General features: G+C 41.1%; 2 protein-coding genes and 1 long non-coding RNA gene across 10 annotated transcripts in view; 1 reads left to right on the top strand and 2 right to left on the bottom strand.

Annotated features, from left to right (window-relative positions):
• The window catches only part of Nckap1l (NCK associated protein 1 like), a 45,485-nt gene extending 41,647 nt beyond the window's left edge, over positions 1-3,838 (bottom strand). For 2 of the 3 annotated variants that reach the window (NM_001414951.1, NM_001108119.2), the window contains exons 1-3: positions 3,658-3,809; positions 2,523-2,633; positions 1,696-1,788 (exon numbers count right to left, since the gene is read on the bottom strand). In NM_001414951.1, the coding sequence (NP_001401880.1) occupies positions 1,696-1,788; positions 2,523-2,633; positions 3,658-3,759 (306 nt within the window). In that variant the 5' untranslated portion in view covers positions 3,760-3,809. Of the gene's footprint in view, positions 1-1,695; positions 1,789-2,522; positions 2,634-3,657 lie in introns of all 3 variants that reach the window. The other variant, XM_063263688.1, reaches the window with a different exon arrangement.
• A 1,659-nt stretch (positions 3,839-5,497) lies between these two features.
• Positions 5,498-22,886, bottom strand: LOC102547836 (uncharacterized). 6 transcript variants are annotated; one of them, XR_010053120.1, is made up of 3 exons: positions 21,887-22,886; positions 21,695-21,768; positions 5,498-5,924 (listed from the first exon to the last, which is right to left on the bottom strand). It is a non-coding gene; the product is annotated as an uncharacterized LOC102547836 (long non-coding RNA). The 6 variants fall into 6 exon arrangements; XR_010053121.1 differs by having other exon boundaries at positions 5,498-5,834; XR_005487438.2 differs by having other exon boundaries at positions 5,498-5,834; positions 22,560-22,882.
• On the top strand, positions 9,232-15,390 carry Gtsf2 (gametocyte specific factor 2). Its single transcript, NM_001109288.1, has 7 exons — positions 9,232-9,345; positions 10,919-11,016; positions 11,213-11,333; positions 11,486-11,587; positions 13,350-13,416; positions 14,700-14,767; positions 15,241-15,390. The coding sequence occupies exons 2-7, from the start codon at positions 10,924-10,926 to the stop codon at positions 15,252-15,254; spliced, it is 465 nt and encodes a 154-aa protein (NP_001102758.1). The 5' UTR covers positions 9,232-9,345; positions 10,919-10,923; the 3' UTR covers positions 15,255-15,390.
• Position 22,887: the final 1 nt, after the last annotated feature.

The raw sequence follows: 22,887 nt of genomic DNA, 5'->3' as shown, positions 1-22,887 counted from the left end.
CAGTTTTACAACATGAAAAGACAGGGCAACATCATGAATTCATTTAATATCACTGAGCCATATACTTAAAATGGTTAAGATAGTAAATGTTATGGCATATATACTACAACGAAAACTGAAAAGGAGACCAGGGAAACAGTTCGACAAGGTGGAAACAGAAAACAGAGTCTGAAGTTTGTTCTCTGACCTCCATGCACATGCCGTGACTCATACACACTCATGTTGTGGAAAAAAAAATTTTTTTAAAGTGGTAGAACCGGTTCCCACAAATACCCTGCCTCTCACTAGTTCATCTCAGATTAGTATAGCCTCAAACTCTCCGGTTCCAGCCATCCAGTAAAATCAAGACTCAACAAACTATAACCCAACTAACAGATTTACATGTTAAATTCTCAATCCACAATACATCCACACAATAAACTTACAACCAATTGATAAGGATATAAACTGCCCACCTAGATAAGATAAATTTGCCTACAGAAATCCATCCCAGCTACCTTGGCAATTCAAGACCACCCAGATCTGGGACATCCTTCCCCATCTCCATCTTGATTCTCCCGCTGCTGCTGCTTCTCCCCCTCTTCCCCCTCCTCCTCCTCTTCCTCCTCCTCCTCCCTCTCTTCCTCCTCCTCCTCTTCCCTTCCTCCCTCTCTTCCTCTCTTCCTCTCTCCCTCTCTCCCTCTCTCCCTCTCTCCCTCTCTCCCTCTCTCTCCCTCTCTTCCTCTCTCCCTCTCTCTCCCTCTCTTCCTTTCTCCCTCTCTCCTAGACTCGCCCCCCCACCCCCGCCTACCCTTCCTTCTCATCCAATGGTAGGCTTCGACTTATCCTGGACCTCCCTTGCTGCATGGCATCATCCTACACATTCACACTCACGAGCACACGTACCATACACACCATTTACACCTGTGGGTAAACGCATTAGCCTCACAAGTCTGATGGTCCAAGCTCTATCCCTTGAACCCACAGATGTAGTGGCACACATCTGTAATCCCAGAACTCCAACAGCAAGATGGAAGGCAGACATAGCAGACCCCATGGAGCCAGTTAGCCAGTTATGAAGCAGAGCTACAGAAATAACAGAACCTGCACGGGGAGAACCAACCTCCAAAAGTTATCCTACAGCCTTCACACCCACTTCCTAACAGACACATGCCTGCAAGTGCACACACCTCACACATACATAAATACACTTTTAAAAAAGAAATTGGGAAGACTATGACTCAGTAAACTGAAGCCAGCCATAATCCATCACCAAATATATTTAATTTGGGTATGTGATGTATAATATTCTAAATGCTTAGTGTGGCTATATTGATACTACTTGATATAAGTTTATATTTTGTTTCGTTTATTGTTTTTGAAATAGGACTCTGTGTAACCCAGGCTAACCTAGAACTCAAGATGTAGCTGAAGCTGACTTTGAACTTCTGATTCTGATTCCCTTGCCTCTACCTCCTAGGGTGCTGAGACTGTAGATTTATGCCCCTGACCGTGTCCACCTTACATATTTCTTGAAGTAATACGGTAAATAGGGTATTTCATATATCGTTCATTAACAATACAACTTACACATTATTGAATACTAGTGCCTTTCTCCTTTTCTTTCAAGAACCCACAATAAGCAACATAAATGAACACCTACTAAAAAGGGTCAACTTCTGAAGCCCATGTTAACACTGGCTATAGAGGACTCACCCGAAATTCCATGACATCCACAAATGACTGGTAGTAGTTAGTGAGAAATCTAATTATCTCAGCTTTTTCACGATGCACTGGTCCTAAATGTTGCTGAAAGAAACACAAATCAAACAAGATATGTTTTTTTAAAAAAAGCAATTTGATCCAAGTAACTAAAAACTAGGAGTAATACCCTATCATTCTTAACCACTGAGCCATCTCTCCAGCCAATCATTAGAATTGAAAATTTAAATACCCAGTCATTCTTTAAGGGTTGAACATGTTGGGGAGGGATCGATAGCTCACCAGAATTCTCAAGTCTCTAAATTGTCTATCTGGATTGGATGGCCACATGTGATTCTGACTACAACCTGAAGGCTGGCTGAAAGGAGGTTTTCAGTTTCATTTCAGTAAAGACATTTGCTATATAAATCAGTAGGAAAAGAAGCAGAGTATAAAGATACTATGAATAGAAGAAGAGAAATCTAAGGATAACACAGTACAGGAGTACTATGTTACATACAAAAGTACAGGATATGCCCAGTGGATACAAAGCATCCAGCAGTAAAGAAACAGGGTGTAGATCAAGAGCTACAGTGAAAGGTGTGCTTCTCTATGAGTACCGGTGTCCTCATGAATCTGGCTGGCAAGACTGTGCCCCAGCTCACCATGGGAGACTCCCATTAGAGCTTATAATCCTCAGTGCCTGAAGCCCGGAGTCTGAGCCTTGGAAACTAGAGATGGCTACACTTAAAGACAAGACAGAATGAAGAGTCTACAATAATCTGCCATGGAAGAATAATGTTACAGAAAGGGGGGAGAGGGAGATGAGTCCCAGTTCTCACCGTGCTGTTTCGGACATCTATGTTGGGAAACTTCTTGTTGATGTACTTGAGACATGATTCCATGGACTTTTCCAGTAAGAAAGGTGGCTTGGATTTTGGATCTGAACAGGTCTACACAGACAAAGATAAAATTAAACCACTGTACTATTTCTCCATTTAAATACGTGCATTTGGCTGCATCATTCACTCCCACTATCTCTCTTGGAAATGGCAGTCTGAGATTTTATTATAAAAGCACGAGGGTAGGTGAGAAACAAGTTCATTCCAGACCGTGAACCAGCATTCCTAAGAGCTAACCACCTGGCATCTTGTCTTAACAGAGGCTTGGCTCTGACACAGAGAGGAAGCTGCTTCCCCACCCCTCCTCTGAAGCCGGAAATAGTGAGAAAAGTGGCTGATCACAAGCTGGACTTTATATAAAGCTCAGGTCCCAGGAGACTTTACAAACGACATGACAGAAACCATATCCCTGGTGCTTTACTACAAAACACATGAAAGTCCCCTCCTTAAGTCCCTTCTTTCTCTTCCTGGAAAGTCTCACGATTACCCACCTTTATCCTGCTTCCTACAGATTTGCCCAGTCCCTGGCTCACCTCTTGGCATTACCTCTGCCCACTTTCATAGTTACTCTCCTGAACACACACACACAGCATTCACAGCCCCGAAGTAACTTAGAAAACACCACTTCCTTAAATTTTCCCCCTTTTAAGGAAATAATCACACACACACAGACACACACACACACAGACACACACACACACACACACATAGACACACACACAAGGTTTTTGCCAGAAACACAACTTGAAAGCTCAAAAACTAGAGGAATTGGCAATAAATAAACCCCAAATTCTAGACTCCCAACCCTTAATCAAATCATTCACGACACATTCTTATTTCCACCCCACCCTCAGTCGTAGGGGAGAGACAATGTTCTAGAAAAGGCAAGAATCATACCTAGAAGGGACAAGCCTTAAAAGGAAGCCTCCCACTATCTCCCAAAACTGGGAACCATACCGTCAAAGTCGCTGAAAGCCACCTCAAGCAATGAAGAAAAGAGGGGGCTTGACTATTGGGCCCGTAGGCCTCCAGGCTCCTGCCATGACTCACTCGCTAGAAAGACCCTCTTGCTTACCTTCTTGATGTTGTACATGCGAATGAGAACTCCTTGACCCCGGTCATTCAGGATCGTGAGCTTTTCTGCTAACTTATGCTGGTAAGCAGAGGTCAAAGACATGATGGCCACCGAGAAAAAAAGACCATCCGGATAGCAAGACCCAATTGCCCCAAATATTCTCAGCCTGGACAACACCCTCTGTGTAGAAGGGCCCAGCCTGGTTGGTGCACCAGGCTTCCGGTTGCTTCTGTTATTGGCTGAGGGCTCATAGGCCTTCAGAGCCCTCTTGTGCTTCCTCTTGCACCCTCAGCAGAGGAGACTTCCTCTTTCTGGTTGTACAGTACTTTGGTAAGAAGTGGGCGGAAGCCGAGGAAAGGAGCAGGCTTTCAAGCCTCCTCACAATGCAGCACCAACCGTTCTGGCCTTCCCCCTCCCCAAATGTCCCAGACAAAGCACACAACAAATGAATATCTACTACCAGCCCCGCCCCCGACCTCTACTTTCCTTTATATACCAATCAAGAATATCTGTTATTCTCTACTGACCCTTGGGCCCCAGCATTCTTTAGAACCCTCATCTCTTTCTAACTATTCCATTCAGTGACATATTCACTCTATTTTATGTATAAACATAAAACATAAACATATTTATGTGTATATATGTGTATATTTATTACACACACACACACACACACACACACACGGTTGTGAGGGTTGAAAAAGAGTCTTGTAAACCCCAGGCTATACTTGATCTCTTTATGTAGTTGGGGATAAACTTGAACCTCTGATCTCCTACTTTCTACCTCCAGAATGCTGGGATTACCTTCCTTGTTACATTTTTAAGCCTATGCCTTCTCTCTCCCCCATCCATATCATTCCTACTTCCTAATGACAGGTATGATATCTAATATTGATATCCTTAGTAGTATTGAACGTATCGATCTGTGAGCATGACCCAACAGAAGCACTAGTACTTGGAAACTTGTTAGATACTACAACAATAAAACAAAATGTTTTAAAAAGAAACTTACAGGCTGGAGAGATGGCTCAGTGGTTAAGAGCACTGACTGCTCTTCCAGAGGTCCTGAGTTCAAATCCCAGCAACCACATGGTGGCTCACAACCATCTGTAGTGAGATCTGATGCCCTCTTCTGGTCTGAAGACAGCTACAATGTACTTATAAATCTTAAAAAAATTTAAAAAAAAAAAAAAGAAACTTACTAGACATGCAAATTCTTTGACTTCACTCCAGACCTTCTGAACACAAAATCTGAGTGCTCTATCTGCATGTATACCTGCATGTCAGAATTATAGATAACATTATAGATGGTTGTGAGCCACCATGTGGTTGCTTGGAATTGAACTCAGGACCTCTGGAAGAGTGACCAGAGCTCTTAACCATTGAGCCATCTCTCCAACCCCCTACCCAAAATCTCAAGGCAGAGCAGGCATGCTTTACTTTTGTTTGTTGTTTTTAAGGGAGGTGTGTGTGTGTGTGTGTGTGTGTGTGTGTGTGTGTGTGTACACTCAAACATGGGACAAGGGAGCACCAGAAGACAGTAACAGATACCCTGGAGTTAAAGGTGGGTGGTGCTGGAACCTAGCTTAGGTTCTCAAGAAGAGCATCAAGTACTCAACCCCTGAGCCATCTCTCCAGCCCCTAATACACACACTGTCCTACAACAAGTTCTCTAGGTGACTCCAATGTGCCCTCAAGTCTAAGAATAATCCTATTTAACAATGGTAACAAAGATGCTTAAAAAAAAAAAGCAAACAACAAAACAGTGTTGTGTAACACATGTCTACTCTTCTTCAATATAGGGAACCCACGACCTACCAAGTTACAGATTCCACCAAAGTCCAATGAACAATGAGTTTATTAGGGTTATTTACAGGAGTATGAATTAGGGGTTACTTATAAAAATACAAGAAATGACTCAAGGACAGCTGCTTCACCAAAGTCCGTCCAAGCATGGATGACAGCTGACGAAGATGGGAATCTGGAGAATACTGCACAGCCTGCGGGCAGCGCAACTGGTTGGAGAGTGTTCTTTCCAGGTGCCTCAGTTGGTCTAAACATCTTCCAGGCAATTCAGCCATTTTCCGCTTCTTCCAGACAGCTGGTCTAGTATCAGAGTCTTTCTTGGCAACTCGGCACTCTCTTCTGAGAAGCACGCTCAGTTTTTATTGCTTATTCTGGAAGAGAGGGACCTAGTGAATCTAGTCAGTTTCGGGGACTTCCCAAAGCTCTTTTCAGTTGTTTATCTTCCTGGTTAAAGAGCTTCCCTACAGGGCGGAATGTAAAAAAAGAAAGAAAGAAAGAAAGAAAAAAAATCTCAGAGGAAGCTATTACACAACGAATTAAGGTCAGTTCCTACTCTCCAAGATATGGGTTGATAACCTATAGTAGTACCTGAATTTCTAGGTATCCAAGGAGGTCTTGGTGCAAATGTCCCAGGGAACACATCTGAGAAATACCCATCTACAACCACCCCTCTTAGATACAGCAACCACTCAGCAAATATACTGATCATAATAACTTATTGAGGGCTAGGGCTATGGCTTGGTTGACAGAATCCTGGACCAACATATATGAAGTCCTAGACTTGATCCCCAGCACCACATAAAACCAGGCATGGTGGTGCGCACTGTGAAGGAGGACCCTCAAACTCAGATAGTATGCAAAGACTGCAGGCATAATTTTTTGCAGCCTACTTCAACCTTTCCTTTAGCCTACCACCCAGCAGAGATGGTGGAAGAGAAAAGTTATTAGAATATGGGGGAAGTGGACTTGTTCAGCAATAGCTTTTTGGTGGTAAACTTCATCTTCTTGGGCAGCAATTCAGTCCCATAGCAAACATAAAATACAACTCAGCCGCTGCAGACCAGTCCTAGGCAGGCAGACACCAGGCATGAACCAGCAGCTGTAGTTCAATCCTGAAGAAGCCGCCGGTGTCGCCAACCAGTCTGAAGTGAGGCCACAGAAGTGGAAAGCTGCTTACAGGCACTTCAGGGGCAGTTATGGGTGAGTTTCTCTCAACAGTGTCCTTATTGCAAGTTGAGCTCAACAGTGCTATGTAAGGTGAACCAATACATGCCGGTTGTTAGTGAAAACTACGGAGACGGAGCAAACCAAACCAATGCTCAGTGCTGTGGGGTGATATTTATACTCCTTCATCACAGGTCCTTTCACGTGTTTGCTATCTCAAAACATCCTTTCACTTGTGTCTGCCTCAGGAAAACACTTTTTCCTGTGTCTGCTTTAGCAAGATGCCCTTTCACCTGTGTGCCCCAGCAAAGCATCATTTGAAGTAACTAACTTTCCAAAGAAACTACAAGTTTCCACTTCAAAAGACAAAGAGTGTTTACTTTGTAGAAACATCCAGCATGTTGGGGGTCAACCATTCTCCAAAATGGCAACCCCAGAGAAGGCACGCAGGTCTGCTTATAAGGAACTGAGGGAAACTCTAGAAGGGTTAGGTAATCTAAAATTTCACTGATGGGTGCTAGGGGGTCACAGGTGCTCAGTGGTCTGCATTCTTATGTCATGAATGATTAATCATAGAATGAGATAGGACCGCCCAACACAGATGGCTCATTCTGAGATAAGATATTTCCCCATTTTTGTGGTTATCCCCAGGCTGTTCTTTGGGAGGGAGTTTTATGATCTTATTCTGGATTTTAAAGTCTGTTCCTAGAGCTGATGTCTTATGGACTAGTTTCTAGGACTTATGGTCTGTTCCTGAAGCTGGTGCATTACAGCCTTTTTTCAAAGTCAGACCTGGTCCTTAAATGGAGACAAATGGGGTTTATGTTGTCCTTTCAATACCAGCATTCAGGCAGTAAAAGCAGAAGAATCAGAAGCTCATGGGAACCTGTTTTGAAAAATCAAAGATATAATACTAATAACTTACTGAATTACTAAGAGCAAATTGACAAAAAAAAAAATAAGCCCCATGATGAAGAGCCAGATTAATCAGCAAGAAAATGTAGGGAGAATATCTTATGTATTGTATGGATGTATCACCTGTCAATCAAAAAGACTAGCCTATGGCTTAGGCAGGAAATGGAAGGTGGGACATCTGAGAGGAGATAAAATTCTGGGATAGAGCCAGGTGTGGGAAGATCCAACCAAGAAGATACGAGAAGACGGACGCCTGCATAGTTCCTGAGCACAGGTAACCAGCTACATGGTAGATTATCGGTTAAAATTAATGGGTTATTTTAGTTATGATCTAGTTAGAAAAGAGTCTAGATATATGGCCAAGGTATCTGTAAATCTATTTTGAGTCTGAGTCTTATTTCTGGGAGAACGGGGCTGGTAGGGAGAACCAGATAGAATTTCCTCAAGAGAACATTAATGATTTTTGAACCTTAGATGTTGGAATAAATTTTAGCATTAAGATAAATCTTATATTCCAACCAAGCCTGAGCCCTCTACCTAAATAAACTTTCAACTTTCCTTCAAGGCAGAAAGTAAAGATCCCAGGGAAGTGCTAAGTCAGAGATGTCTTTGCATCTTCCCACAGCCTTTTCTCTACTGTCTATTAATCCCATTTTTTCCACATCAGAGTTTTCACATGAGCCCAAAATCCTGGTTGGTGGTGGGAGAAAGGAGCCCCATTTCATGTTATATTCCCTCCCTGCCTTCAGTGAAATATTGCTGGAGCCTGGCAACACCAGCTACTGCTGGTATGGGGGAAACCTACACTTTGATACCAGTCAGAATCAAACTCTTAAAGTCTAAGACCTGGGTTCTGGACCCAGGTGGCTTGAATTTGATCTCAATTCTACCAGTTAACCAGCTGATCCAGTTTAAATGGTACTGTGTTGAAAGTAATTTGTATCTCACAGGACAGTTGCATTACATTGATTAATTTATGTAAAGTGGTAACCTAGCTGCTTGCTACATTTTAGATCTCTCAGTGTTCTACATGTGTTACCTCAACAATATTAATAAGGCTGCTAAGATGTGTGCAAGCCTTTTAGGCTGTCCTCAATGAGTTGGTTTTCCTCATCTATTAAATGATAATTCTTATACAGCTATGGAAGTGGTTAAATGAGTTATTATTATTTAGCTCAGGGCCTGGTATATTGGATATGGTATACCAAAAATAAACTAAACTTTTTATTTTTGAATGTGTAGTGAGCTCATCCTATCACTCTCTATGGAATTCTGTATTTGGTTCCCCATAAAGAAAAGGAGCAGACTGAAAGATGGGGCTTATTGTGGCAATCGGTTGCCTTTAGGGATTTACTGAGAAGACTGTGCTGTAGTTCCTTCTGTGAACTTGAAGAACCATTCTAAAAACATTTAATTACCCAAGAACAAAGCCTAGTAATGGTGGTGGTAACTTAGTAACCTGGTAACTACCAACCAGAATCTCCGGAGAAACTCTTAAAGTCATACTCAGCCAGCCTGCATCCTAAAGATTCTGACCCAATAGTTCTGGAGTAGAACTAAAGGATCTGTCACTTTAAAACTTCCTGGTGATTCCCACATGCAGCCAGAATGAGAATCAGTTCTCTGAGACTTTACTATGACATCAAAACTTTCCAAACTTCTGAGAAACGTGGAACCCATGGTGACAGGAGAGAGACTGAACAGAAAGCTTGGACAGCAAGCTGATTCCCTTTGTTAACTGGAGGGTGCTGTGCTCTGTGTCTTCTTAAACTTCTTGTGTTGACACAGTGCTTCGACAATAAGGTAAATCTCACGATCCTTATGCTAGGTTTTAGTATGATGAAGGGATTCTAACATAGTAGATCAAATGGCCTCTAGTGAGTCATGGCCTCCCTCCTTGAAAAAAGTAGTTTTTGATTAATGAACAAACCAATATCACTTATTGTCACTGTATCCTCCAACAATCTTTTTATTTGATTTATTTACTTGGCTTATTAAAATCAGACTTATAGGTGTAGCCAAAAATCCATGCTTTCCTAGGCCATTGGCTGAAATAACAGATTTTCTGAAAACTATATACGAATATTAAAACACCTTTTCCATTATTGTTTTTGAATCTAAAAATAATCATTTATAACAGTATGTTTTACAAGCTTTAATTTTTCCAGAAAGTCAATTCAATGTATTGTAAGTATCCATGATTCTAATATATTCATTAATATGCAGTGAAAGCATAAAGAATTGCCCTGTCTTGTGTGTTCCCAAAAACTACCTCCATCTAAATCCCTAGATTTAATCACCAAAATGCCCTGGGAAAACCTGACATTTAATAGTCTAACTCCATGCCCTTTGTCTATGCCTTAGGAATGGTGTACAGCCAAGTTGAAATGGGCTGTTCTAGGGCACTTTTCTAAGCCTATCACTTATGCCACCTGTACTTGATCTTTTCTGACACGCACTACCACCTCCAAACTATACATCACTGCTTTGCAGAAATCTCAGCTATAGCTGTTGCTTGGAAACTTGGAAGTCCTTGAAATGAATGTCTGCTTGGATAGCTAAAGACAGCTAGCCATGGGGGAGAGTGTGCTTCCTATTGGCAGTAAAATGCAAGCAACTTGGAGATGGTTTATTTTCAGCTCACTTTTAGGAGTCTTCATATGTTGATATCTGCAAGTTTAGAGATTTCAGGCTAGTATTCTTAGGGTAAATATAAGTAGCCTAGACTCGGACACTATATTGTGGTTCTTCTGATTCTTCTCAGCTGTTATGCTGACTTATCTGACAATTAGTAGCTCAGTTTTAGAAAAATTAGAGATGGAGAATGATGGACCCTAATGGAGGAAGCTTCCAGAGTCTTGCTTTCTCTAGTACACAAATGTAGAATTTACTCATATCCAGGTCTGTGATTTTTCCAGGAATTCTTGCCTGTTTAATAGTCTATTTGAGAAGAAAGCACTCTATTTAAAGCAACGTACGAGTATGTACAATGTTAAATTCCTAAAACAAAGAACAGGGACTTTCCCCTATGGTCTAACCAGCTAAGCTATTGTTTTTGTTATTCAAATATGTCCGTGTGAGTGGTGTGTGTGTGTGTGTGCTCACACACTTGAGTGTGGGTATCCCTAGATGGTAAGAAGAAGGTGTGGGATCCCTAGGAGTGGATGTTACTGGCATCTGTCAGTCATCCAATGTATGTGCTGGGATCTTCTGAACACCAGGTGTCAAGATTGAGCAGAAACCAATCTTAATTGCTGAGCCATCACTCTCCAGCCCTAATACCACATTGCCTTTAAGAATAGAAAATAGGCCTTATGTCAAGACTGATCTTAAGTGGTAATCTTTCCTTTTCTAACCTATGATTCCTGCCTTTTAGGACTAATGGAGTTGGAATCTATAGAGCTCTGTCCATATGATCCAAACCACAGGATACCTGCCAGCAGGTTACAGTACCATCTGGCATCATGCAAAAAGGTAAGTTCCCCCAACAATAACTGTAAATTACAAGAGGGAAATTTTTTCAGAGTATAAAAGGATAGTTCTTTGGTTTTGCTCTTTGCTTCTGATCACAGTTAGAAACTAACTGTTCTTAAAGTTGAGATACAATATCGCTTCAGAGGTTTTCAGAAATGGAACACAGGCGAAACCTAACAAGAATTATTCCTTCTAGAAAAATCCAAAGATAGCAAAAAAGATGGCTAACTGCAAATACAATGCCTGTCATGTGGTCCCAATCAAAAGGCTGAAGGAACACGAGGCCAACTGTATCAACAGGACTGCAGTCGATGATGGTAAGCTCCTCACTTGAGAACAGGTAGCTAAGACCAAATTATATGGCTTCCAACATCCCCACATCTTGGGGTGCTTTCGTAGCCTTAGCCAAATGGAGCAGATAAAAGTTTGATTTTTATATTCTACTAAGGACTTTTCCATTTTGTTTCAGAGCCACTTAATCTTCAAAAGATTACTCAGCCAAGCTTTGAAGAAAATGAAAACCTCTGCAGTGCTGGGAGTCAGTTTACTGACCCTGATGTCTGGAACGTGGGTAAGCAAGGATGAAACAAAACAGAACTGTGAGCAGATGTGTGTGCTTTAGAACCAGCAGATAATAGTAAGCACAGCCTAAGTAATAAATACTTAAACTCTGCTCTCAAAAACTATTCCCTACAAATCACTAGGTCTAAGGATTTCACCTGCCTCTAGAGGGATGGCCCAGTTAAAAATATAGTCGAACTGAGCAATAGGCCAGCACGCCATTGTCACAGCCTTTGACCAGGAAGGAACCTTGACCAGCCAAAGTGGCCAAATCACCCTGATTTGTTGGTAAAGACTGTGCAACTGAAAATTCAGACTCAGCAGCTCACACTAAGGTCCTAGTGTTGTACACTGGCAGATCTGAAGTGCCTTATTTACACAGTGCAAGTTACATGCTAGGAAACTACCAAAAACTGGCTGTAAACAAACGAGTACATCCCCCTACTGGAGACACCGCCACATGCACCTCCATGTACCCCACAGCCTTGTGCTGCAGGGGTATTTTTGTTACTGCCCAGCCCCTCTCCCCTTTTCCAATTACTCAAGAATCAATTATTCCTTAAACAAAAGTGTATTCAATAGCTATTGTTCCTTTTTTAAAAAAAAAAAGTAATCTAGCTAAAATCTGAATTCACATATAAAACCATCTTGCCAGGCATGGTGACTTACCTATAATCTCAGCACTCAAGAAGCAGAGGCAGGAGGATCTCTGTGAGTTCGAGGCCACCTTGGTCTATACAGAAAGCTCCAAGACAACCAGGACCACATAGAGGAAACCCTGTCTCAAAAATAAATCAATTAATTGAAAAAACAAAATAAAAGACCTCACCAGCTTTCAGTCTGAATTAAGTCCGGCTATTAAGGAAGTTACTTCTGAAACACATCTTTAAAATGCTCATCTATAAAAGTCTGCCTTATAATCAATATTGAATATAGGAAAGGGCCGTGGCCAGAGGCATAGCCCTTGCTGAGCATGCACAGGGTCCTAGGTCCTAACTCCAGCCCTGCAAAACAATAAAAAATAATTAAATATACGTGATAGAACATGACTTCTTCCCATAATATAAGCTCTAAATTATGTTAATGTTATAATTTAAAATGTCAGTAAAAGTATTGTGTTGACTAGCTCTGTGTCAACTTGACATAAGCTAGAGTAATCTGAGAGAGAACCTCAACTGAGAAAATGCCTCCACAAGACCAGAGTGTAAGTGAACCTGGAGGTCATTTTCTTGATGAATGATTGATGTTGGAGGCTCCAGCCCGTTGTGGCCATTCCACCCCTGGATTGGTGGTTGTGTCCTATGTAACAGGCTGAGCAAGCCAGCAAGCCCCCTCCTTAGTTCCTGTCTCCAGGATCCTGTCCTGACTTCCCTCACTAGTCAACTGTTACCTGGAACTGTAAGTGAAATAAACCCTCTCCTCCCCAAGGTGCTTTGTTCATTGTCATAGTATTAAAGACCCTAAGACAGATTCAGTCAGTAATAACTGAATGAGGATACAAGCTTGTCTCAGCTTGTGGCTGTCAACCTTCCACATTTAGCTTCCGACGGTGACACAAAAGGGGACTGGAAAGGTACCTGATTTGAAAAGATGCATTTGCTTGCATTCATATTCCCCTAGTTAAACGGTTGTATGCTCATCCCTAAAAGTAAGGGGGTGGACGTGTGTGGTTCCTGGCAGAGAAACCCCTTCCCAGCAACAGCTAGCCTTCTCTGCGACAATCTGAAAATGCTCAGGAATTGTTTTTCTTCTTCTTGCTCTCGACTTTTTAGATCACATGAATCATTTTCCTTCATTTGTTCTTGAGACTTTTGCTCCAAAAACGCTGGTTTGTGAAAGGTAAGATAAACTATATGCTCATCACCATCGTTCAAGTCAACAAGCTTGACTTCTTAAATGTTTGCTTGCTTGCCTGCTTGCTTGTTTAGCGTGGCCAGGGCATATGTGGGCAGGTCAGAGGACAACCTGCTGTCACCAGTTTCTCCGTGGATTCCGGGTTTCAAACTCAGGTTATAAGGCTTGGCACTTTTACTTTTGCTCATTCAGCCACTTCACCAGTCCTAAAGTTAGACTTTTAAAGGGAAGATGGCCTTTAGGCCATAGGCTCAAAATGTACACGCTTCAGTCACTAACTTAAAGGTTTGTGATCAGGTGGTGTAGCTCAGCTGGTAAATGCTTGCTGTACAAACATGAGGACCTGAATTCAGATCCCAGGCCAAAAAAAAAAAATAAGAAACAGTAAGATATGGTGGTGTGCACCTATAATCATAGCACTGAGAAAGCAGGGACTGAGAAAGGAGGTTCCCCAGAACTTGGCCAAGTAGTCTAACCAAATCAGCAAGCTCCAGGTTCAGTTGGAAACCTCATACCACCACCACCACCACCACCACCACCACCACCACCACCACCACCACCACCACCATTGTTGTCGTCAACATCATCACCATCATTGTCGACATCATAATGTGGAAGTCTGGTGAGATGTTCCAGAGGGTTAAAAGGTGCTTGTTGCCAAGGCTGGCACCCTAAGTTCATCCCCAGACCCAGATGGTAGATTGAACTACTCCCAAATTATCCACTGACCTACACACACACACACACACTCTCTCTCTCTCTCTCTCTCTCTCTCTCTCTCTCTCTCTCTCTCTCTCTAAGTGGAAAACAATTGAAGACACATACAACACTGACCTCTAGCATACAGGCACACACACACACAAGCAATGTGTATGGCTCTGGGTAATTTCCTTCTCAACAGTTCACTTGGGACTGTATTCCATCAAGACCTTGTATATACAGCAGTCATAATTCTGTAAAGAACAAAAGACCAACTTCTCAGACTTAAGGAGACCATCTCTATACAAACAGCTCAGGATCCCTAGCCAAACAAGCTGGGAGAGTACACACACACGCAGGGGCCACTGATGGAGTCACCCATCATATGAGAATGGAAGGCATAGAGGAACCATATAAAACAAAAGACAGCCAGCAAATGATTCCTACTATAACCCTACTAAGGTTAATTACTAAATTAATATAGACATGTTGGACAATGTAACCCTGACTGCCTAGAACTGGGTATATCAACTGATTCCCTATCAACTTTTTTGTGGTTCTCTCTACAGTGACTCAAGAGACCTACAAGAAGCTATGTCTGATAAGCATCCTAACAGCTCCAAGTCTTGGGGAAGAGGTAAAGTAACCTTTTTTGGGTTAACATCAAACCATTAACATTGTGTTCTAACCTTGAAAAGATTTTTAGACAAGCCTTTTTTCTAAAGCTATGGAGTGTGGTAGTGCACACCTTTAATCCCCAAACTCAGAAGGCAGAGGCAGGCAGATCTCTGAGTTCAAGTCCAGCCTGATCTACATAGTGAGTTCCAGTACAGTCAGGGATACAGAATAAGATCCCGAGTCAAAATAATAGCAATAATAATAATAACAGTAACTTTGGTCTGGGGATTCAGCTCAGTAATAACACCCTTGCCTCATATGCAAATGATTCTGGTTCAGTGCCCTGGGAAAAAAATTATTCTGCTCTTCCTTTGACCCACAGGGAAAGTCCTAGGAACTTCTGGTCAGACTGAGGGAAAGGCTGTTTTTAAATGCTGCTGGCCTCAGGCTGTGAAAATGACACTACTTCCCTCTTTTTCTTTCTCCCCGCAGGTCAGAAAAACTGATGGAGACATTGCCAATTAAAGTGCGGGCAGACGAACAGAAGTCATTTTAAACCTTAGGGAAATCTTAACTTTTTAAATAACTTTTAACACTGTCATCTTAACATGTTTTTATTTAAATAAAGAATATTTTCCTTGGACAAACTTACTTGATTTCTTATTCCTACTTGTTTTCAAATCCTTGTGCGTTACCCGAAGGCTACAAAGCTTATTTGCCTATTCCTAATATTAGAAAGGGAGTTAATCATTCTGTGTGCTGTGAAATTATTCCATAGATTATTCCCCAAGTTTTTCCCCACTTACTGTCACTTACTGTGTGATCTTCCAATCACCCTTCTTCAATCTGCTATACGAATCTTCCCAGCTTTTAAACGATATAGTTTTTATGACAAACTGAGTTGGGAGCGTAACTCTAGACCTACTTTCCTAACTCTGTCGGTTCAGTTTGCTCCTGTCCGATTACACCTTGCTTTTTTCACTATGTTCCTTTTTAAATGTCATCCTTCACCCTTCAGCCATTCAAATACCCATTCGAGTGTTTTGAAATTCAACTCTTTTGCCACACTAAAACCTCTCCTGTCTCTTTTAGTGATTTCAAACATGGTATTTAAATAGACAATTTTCTCCCTTCTATCACCCCACCAATCTCAAGAGAAGTCAGAATTGTGTGTTTCCCACATAACCAACCTAGCACTGTATATGTAAAACATACCAAATGATGCATACTTTCTACTGAGACAGGATCCCACTGTAGTCCCGGTCGGCAGACAACATCAACCTCTTTTAAGCTGTATCTCTTCATTGAATTTACCTTTTAAAATAATGACACTAAGGAGTGGGGGTTTTAGTTTTGTTTCTCTAGTTTGTTGAGTTAGTGTGTTACAGTTAGCTTGTTAGACTTACTGTTATAAATATATTCTTATAGCCAAACATTTACTGCCTTTTTGGGGTTCACCCCTACACAAACTTACTAGTCTTTTCTAATCTTTTTATCTCTAATTATGGCAGAAACAAAAGGAAACTGAACTTTGTTTCTACTACACACATCACACAAAGACCGATGTTCTTAAATGTACATAAGCATTTTTGTTTGTTTTTTAGTTTCTCAATACATAATCCAAGCTAGCCGCAAACTCAAAATTCTTCCCTTGGCTTCCTGAATATTAGAGTTACAAGTGCTTACCACTTTGTCTTGTTTGTTTTGTTACCCAAGCTTATCTTGAACTCCTGAAGTGAGCCTCCTCACTTCCAAGTGAGGACTTGGGACTACAGACATAGCAGTACCCAGTTTGCTTTCATTTCCTAAACGTTTTCATTTTCATTGCCTATTTCAGTGTGTTGTGGTTTGGGGTTTTTTTAAGACAGGGTCTGGATGGAAACTGGCATATGGTTCAGTCGATCAAGTACTTTCCACACAGTATAAGGATCTGAGTTTGCAACACCAGCACCCACAAAGAAAGCCAGGCATGGCTGCACACACCTGTACTCCTGGCACTGGAGACAGGATTCCTGGATCTCACTAGCCAGCTAACCTTGCCAAGTCAGTAAACTCCAGGTTCAGTGAGAGACACCGTCAAAGCATATGGTGATGTGGCTCAGCTGGCAAGGGCTCTTGCTACCAAGCCTGACAACCTAAGTTCCATCCCTGGAACCTCCATAGGAAAGAGCAAACTGTAGGAAGCATAACACACACACACACACACACACACACACACAATCAATCAATCAATCAATCAATCAATCAATGTCTGCTTTGAAGTAAAAGGGGCCAACAAGATGGTTCAGTGGGAAAAGGTGCTTGCTGCCAAGGTTCACTATCTAAATTCAATCTCTAGGACGTAGAGACCTGACTCCTGAAAGTGCTTCTCCAACATCCACCCACATGTTGTGGCATGCACACACCCATACAAAAACATACACTAAAATAAATAAATAAATAATAAATAATAAATAAATGTGACCTAAAAGTTAAAAATAAGTAGAGAATACTCAAGATACCTGACATTAGTCTCTGACCTTCACCTGCATCTACACATGTACACACCCATCCCTACACACATGTGCATATATACATGAATGCGTATACATGCATAGATCACAGATACATGCACATACAGGTTTACAGTGACAATTTTGGAGTTTCAGTCTCTTTGAAAAACAGAATATTGTAAAATATGTTTTTGTTTTAATCCCAGGTGTGGGATATGGGGCTCCTTAGGATTACCTGCCGCTGCTAACTCCGGTTGGCTCATGGAGAGGTGTGATTCTGCCAGTGGCAGAGAGGTTTTGCAGCATTCATGTGACATTTTGAACTCTGGGGACTTTTCAGGAGGTAACTAAATGCTAGGGTCCCAGGGGGTGGGATCTGTTGGTGGTGGTTTGTTGGTTGATTGTTGGTTGCTATTGGTTAAGGTTTGTTAAGTAGTCAGGCACAAAGAAGAAACAAAAAGAAGAAAATTACATATCCTGACAGAGAAGATCAAACTCACCCCCCCCCAAAGAAATTGATGCCCCAATCAGCAGGATGTAATCTAATGATAACATCGCCCCCTTTCTGACCCCTGACTTTACTCAAGGATCTCTTTCCTTCCCCCCCCCCTATCCTTTTTTATTCTCCTATGTAGTGTTGGGGGGGGTCAAAAGGGTGGAAGAAAGAAGAACCCACACAGCAGCAAAAGACAGCTACACAGGATCTCACGTAGCTCAGGCTAGCCTCAAATTTACTATATAACTAAGAATGAACTCAATTCCTAATCTTTCTGTGTCCACCTTTCAAGTGCTAGAATCTTCCACCATACCTGGCTCCACATTCTAGTTCTTAAAATACACTTTGACTTTTTAACAGCCTGTAAAGACAAAAGAATGTTCCCTAGGAATATGGCCAAGTATCATGATCAGCTTAGACCTTTATTATATTTTCCTATATGGAATCATCCCTTAATAGGCAGAAAGATGTAAATTCGAGGTTGCCCTGATCTATGTCCTGAGTTCCTAAACAGCCAGAGCTACAAACTTAGAGATCTGCCTGCCTCTACCTCCCTCGTACTGGGACTAAAGGCACATGACACCACTGCTGCACTATTTGTTAGACTCTAACATAAGACTTTGTCAAGCTTTAATAAAACACAGACAAACTTACATAGGTGAGGAGTATTTATTCTGAGATAAAAAAAGAAATAAAATTTAAATTCCTTTTTATATTTACTTATTTTATGTGTAGGAGTGTTTTGCCTGCATTTGAATGTCTGCTGCCTACAGAAGTCAGAAGGTTACGAAGTTATAGACTGTTGTAAGCTGCTATGTGGAAACCATACCTAGCCTTTCTGCATGAACAAGAGCTCTTCTCCACTAAACCATCACTCCAGCCCAATGGTAGTTTTAACATACCTCAAGTTGGGAATGGGGGTACATAATTTTAATCCCAGTACTCAGGAAGTAAAGGCTATTGGATATCTGATGTCTAAGCCAACATGGTCTACACAACAAGTTCCAGGAAAGCCAGGGCTACACAAAGAAATTTGATTCAAAAATAAATGCATGTAGTTACTTCAAATACTTCTCAAATCCCCCAATGTTCTAGCTATTCCCATATGCTCTCAAAACAAATAGTACATGTCTCTATATAGCTTTGTTTCTACTTTACTATCATTAAATTGTGCGATATTTTAAGACAGGCCTGATCCTGAGCCCATAGTTAAAACTGCTGAATGTGAAGAGCCTTTATAGACATGAGGTGAAAATAAATAAAAGAGGGAGAAAGGCTCAGTACTCTGGTAAATATTTCTATCACAATCAATTGATCTTTCAAAACTCTAGGTGACTGGTTTCTTTTTTTCAAAAACTCCTACCAAGTCAAGTTATATCAATGGAATAATGACAAGACTTTCTAATTACAAAGTTTCTTGCCTGCAGTCAGGTTATCAGCTTGTCGCTCTCCATTCACAATATAAATGGGGAAGAGTACATTCCACATGTCTTATTGCTCTGAAACATAACCCACTGGTCTGACATCATCTCCCTGTTGTCTATCCAGACTCCTACGCAGGCTTCCCAAGCAGCTGCGATATAAAATAAGGAGAGAAATGGCTTCAAGTATTGTAGTCTCTTCTTGCCTCACACTCATTTACAAAGTAGATGATTTCTTACAGACATTGCAACACTAGTAAAGCACACCCACATTCTCAAATCAGATAAAACATACTCTGAGACACTGAGAACTGTTTGGGGAGCCAGGCACACTTTTAATCCCAGCACTTGAGAGGCAAAGTCAGGCGGACCTCTGTGAGTTCAAGGCCAGCCTGGTGGAGAGAAGGAAGGAGATATTGGTAGAAGCCTACAAGTAATCAGCTAGATTATCAATTAGTTCTAAAGATCTTATTGTAAAGTTTGGCAGTTACAGTTAAAATCAATGTATTATTACCTGAACTTTGCTTAGCAAATCTTGTGTTACACACACAAATGTGTGTGTGTGTGTGTGTGTGTGTGTGTGTGTGTGTGTACCCTGGCTTAGATATATCACCAAATAAGTTTAATAAGTTTTCTACATGAGTAGTGAGGATATGAGCTCAGGTCTTCATGCTGACCTTACTTACAAAACTGTCTCCCCCAGCCCCATATGCCCTAATTTCGACAGATTTTGCAACTGCATCTATGGAATACTTTTTATGTTTAACTATATACTTAAATGTCATAATCAGATGAGAGAACAAGACTCAATAATTATTAATTCAAGCCAGAAACAAAAAAAAATATGCCTAGTCTTCTGCTGGATAGAAGCATATTTGGATTTCTGAAACACTGAAAGGTTCTGTTTATTAATATTATTACTCTTAATTATCTGGATGTGTTCACATGTATATCATGTGCACATGTGGATATCAGAGGACAACTTCCAGGAGTTTATCCCAGGGACTGAACTTAGGTCATCAGGCTCTATGGCAAGTCACTTACCCACTGAGCCACTTCATTAATTTATTGAAATCTGAATGTTCCTGAAGAAACATGTTTTTCTTCATCATTAGATCATTGGCTTTATTTATAACTATTTATAAATTCATATATATATATATATATATATATATATATATATATATGGATGAGAGTATATACACAGAACCAACAAGGACCAGATTCAGTTTTGGATAGTAACCATAGCTAGCTCCTAGAATGAACCTTGTGTAAATTACTTGGCCTTAATGTTTTTCCATTTTCAAATATTATCAACCTGGGCAAGAAAAAAAAAACAGTCTAAAAGAAAACTCAGCAGGGATCTCAGATAGAGCATGATTTTTTTTACTTGAAAGAAAGTGAACAAAGCATTTAAGAATAGAAGGAACAGACATGTGGCACATCTTTATTTCCAAATCACCACTGAAAGGCAGCTTTGGCTTTTGTCTATAAGTTAATGTGGGCTTCTCTGCTGGTGCTAAATGAAGCAGCTCCACCAGTTAAGCATCTTGCCACCCTGACAAGGCATCAGGGACTACAGTGAGGTCTATTAAGGGTTCTGGTTTTAGACCAGCTCCCTCTCCCCAATCTCTCAAGTCCTTAGCTCTTTCTTCCTCAGAAATTTCAATCTATAAGTATCTGAATGAAAAGTACTTATGGGTCATAGCAACAGTGACAAAAATTGCACCAGAGCTCTGTGACTTAAAGCCAAAAAAAAAAAAAAAATAGTTAAGTTCAAACCACTCTGACCCCACTAATTCTGCATGAATGATACTGTGATAAGTTCAAAATCTGGGATCTCCTAAGAATTGTTTTAAGCTGCTTGCTAACCATCTGAAGTGAAGTTGCCAGAAAGAAAAAAAGAAAAAATAAAGAAACCAGCTTTTCCTAAAGTGCGTTGTGCTGTTTTCAATGAAGCAATTTTTCTCTGGAAAAAAAAAAAAAAAAAAAAAAAGCACTCAACAGCTTGCTCTCATGAATCATCCAGGCCATGCAGGTAAAAGAAATGCTTTTGTAAATTCAAGACAGTGCCTAAATCAGTGGTTCTTAGTCTGGATGCACATTAGAATCATCTGGGTAAGCTTTAAAAATAACTAGGCCTGGCTCTCTTGTGATTAATTGGTCAAGGAGGGGAATTTACATGGTCTGTCTTGGGTGAGGAAGGGCTGGGTTTTTGTTTGTTTGGTTGCTTGGTTTGGTTTGTTTTCTTAAGACAGGGTTTCTCTGTGTATGTAGCCCTGGCTGACCTTTAACTCAGAGATCGCCTACCTCTGCCTCCTGAGTGCTGGGATTAAAAGCTGTGTCATCACCTGGCTTCATGTTGTGTCTTAAGCACTCCCCCAGATGATTCTAATATGCAGATATGACTAAGAACTATTATCCTGCAACAAGAAAGTCTTACGCCCATCTCCTAGCCACAAACTCTTTTTAGAGTTTTGGTTGGTCAGTTGATTGACCAGTTTGTCCTGGTCCGGGATCCATGGCAATCCTCTTACCTCGGCCTCCCAAGTGCTGAGATGACAGGCTTGTTGCCTCTATCCCACAGCTCTTTTTAGGGTCTTATTCTGTACTGAAAACAATGAAGGGTACACTTTTTAGCCTGCTGACTGAAGAGGGTCAAAGCTGGTAATTTATTTACAGATTATTCACGTAAAAATAAAATGTCACACTCCCAAGATCCCATTTACCTAAGATACTTCGTTTTTGCTATTCTGATGATCCTTTGTGTATTTAGGCTCTTACCCACTTTAGTGGGTCAAAAGTCTCACTATTTCAGCAGTCAGCCAACTTGTAGACTGCCTGCTACCTTTGGACAGTACAAAATTTTCTATCAATGTATTTTACAACTCAAATGTTTTTAAAATAGTGTCGCCAGATCTACCCACAGTGTCAACACCTTTTCAAAGGCTATAAAATTTATAGCCTAAATTTATACAGTTTACAGTTTAAATCCTTTTCCCCCTAGTGCTTCCCCAGGTTATCTCAGGCCCTATTAATTTCCTCCTTATAGCAATTTATAGTTTCTCTACCACTTTCCTGGCATATGTTGTGCTCCCGTTTGACCATGTCCAATTTAGTACCTGTTTTCCTAAGTAGGTTGGGGACAAGTATTTATATTAAGGTGGGTAAACAGTTTTGGAATGGGGTGTTTTCTAAACAAAGCTCACAATGTTTTGAGTTTCTAGCTTTGAGTTCTTTGACCCATCAGTCCTCTCTAGCCTAAAACTCCCTTCAATCCCATCAACACTGTATCATCCTCCAACTATTCTGAGACTACCGTTGCCTTTTCAACTGGGAGCCTAGATGCACTACACCGACACAAAATCCCTGCCCTTTTTGATTTTTCTTAAACTGTTGTACCTGTCTCCATCATTCTTCTTTTGATCTCTCAAAATCTAAATTACATTTGTCTCAACAACTCCTACAAACAAGGCTTCCTTATAAACAGCACCCTATACTGACCAGTCCCATTCTTTCCCTGATTTTTCTAAGATGGCCGCTCAAAAGTCAACAAAGGAAGTTCTCCACCCACGTAGGACCACTTAGGCCAGGGAGTAGAGGAAGGTTAGTAGCTAAAAAGCAAAGAAACCGGAGACCCCCAAGAAGTAGCCTTAGTGGCAGGACGGGTAGCCAAAGAGGGCAGCGCAGGCGTTGGCCTCGCTGCACTGGGCCTGCGCAAGACACAATC

Source organism: Rattus norvegicus, chromosome 7, assembly GCF_036323735.1.
Source record: "Rattus norvegicus strain BN/NHsdMcwi chromosome 7, GRCr8, whole genome shotgun sequence".
NCBI classification, from domain to species: Eukaryota; Metazoa; Chordata; class Mammalia; order Rodentia; family Muridae; genus Rattus; species Rattus norvegicus.
This window is presented reverse-complemented; position numbering and strand designations above follow the sequence as displayed.

Bases quoted from the DNA above. Each gene is read 5' to 3' on its own strand.
- Gtsf2 (NM_001109288.1), top strand. From the start codon at position 10,924: ATGGAGTTGGAATCTATAGAGCTCTGTCCATATGATCCAAACCACAGG. The intron at 11,588-13,349 runs GTAAGCAAGGAT...TCGACTTTTTAG, and splicing joins CCCTGATGTCTGGAACGTGG to ATCACATGAATCATTTTCCT. The intron at 13,417-14,699 runs GTAAGATAAACT...TTCTCTCTACAG, and splicing joins AAAACGCTGGTTTGTGAAAG to TGACTCAAGAGACCTACAAG.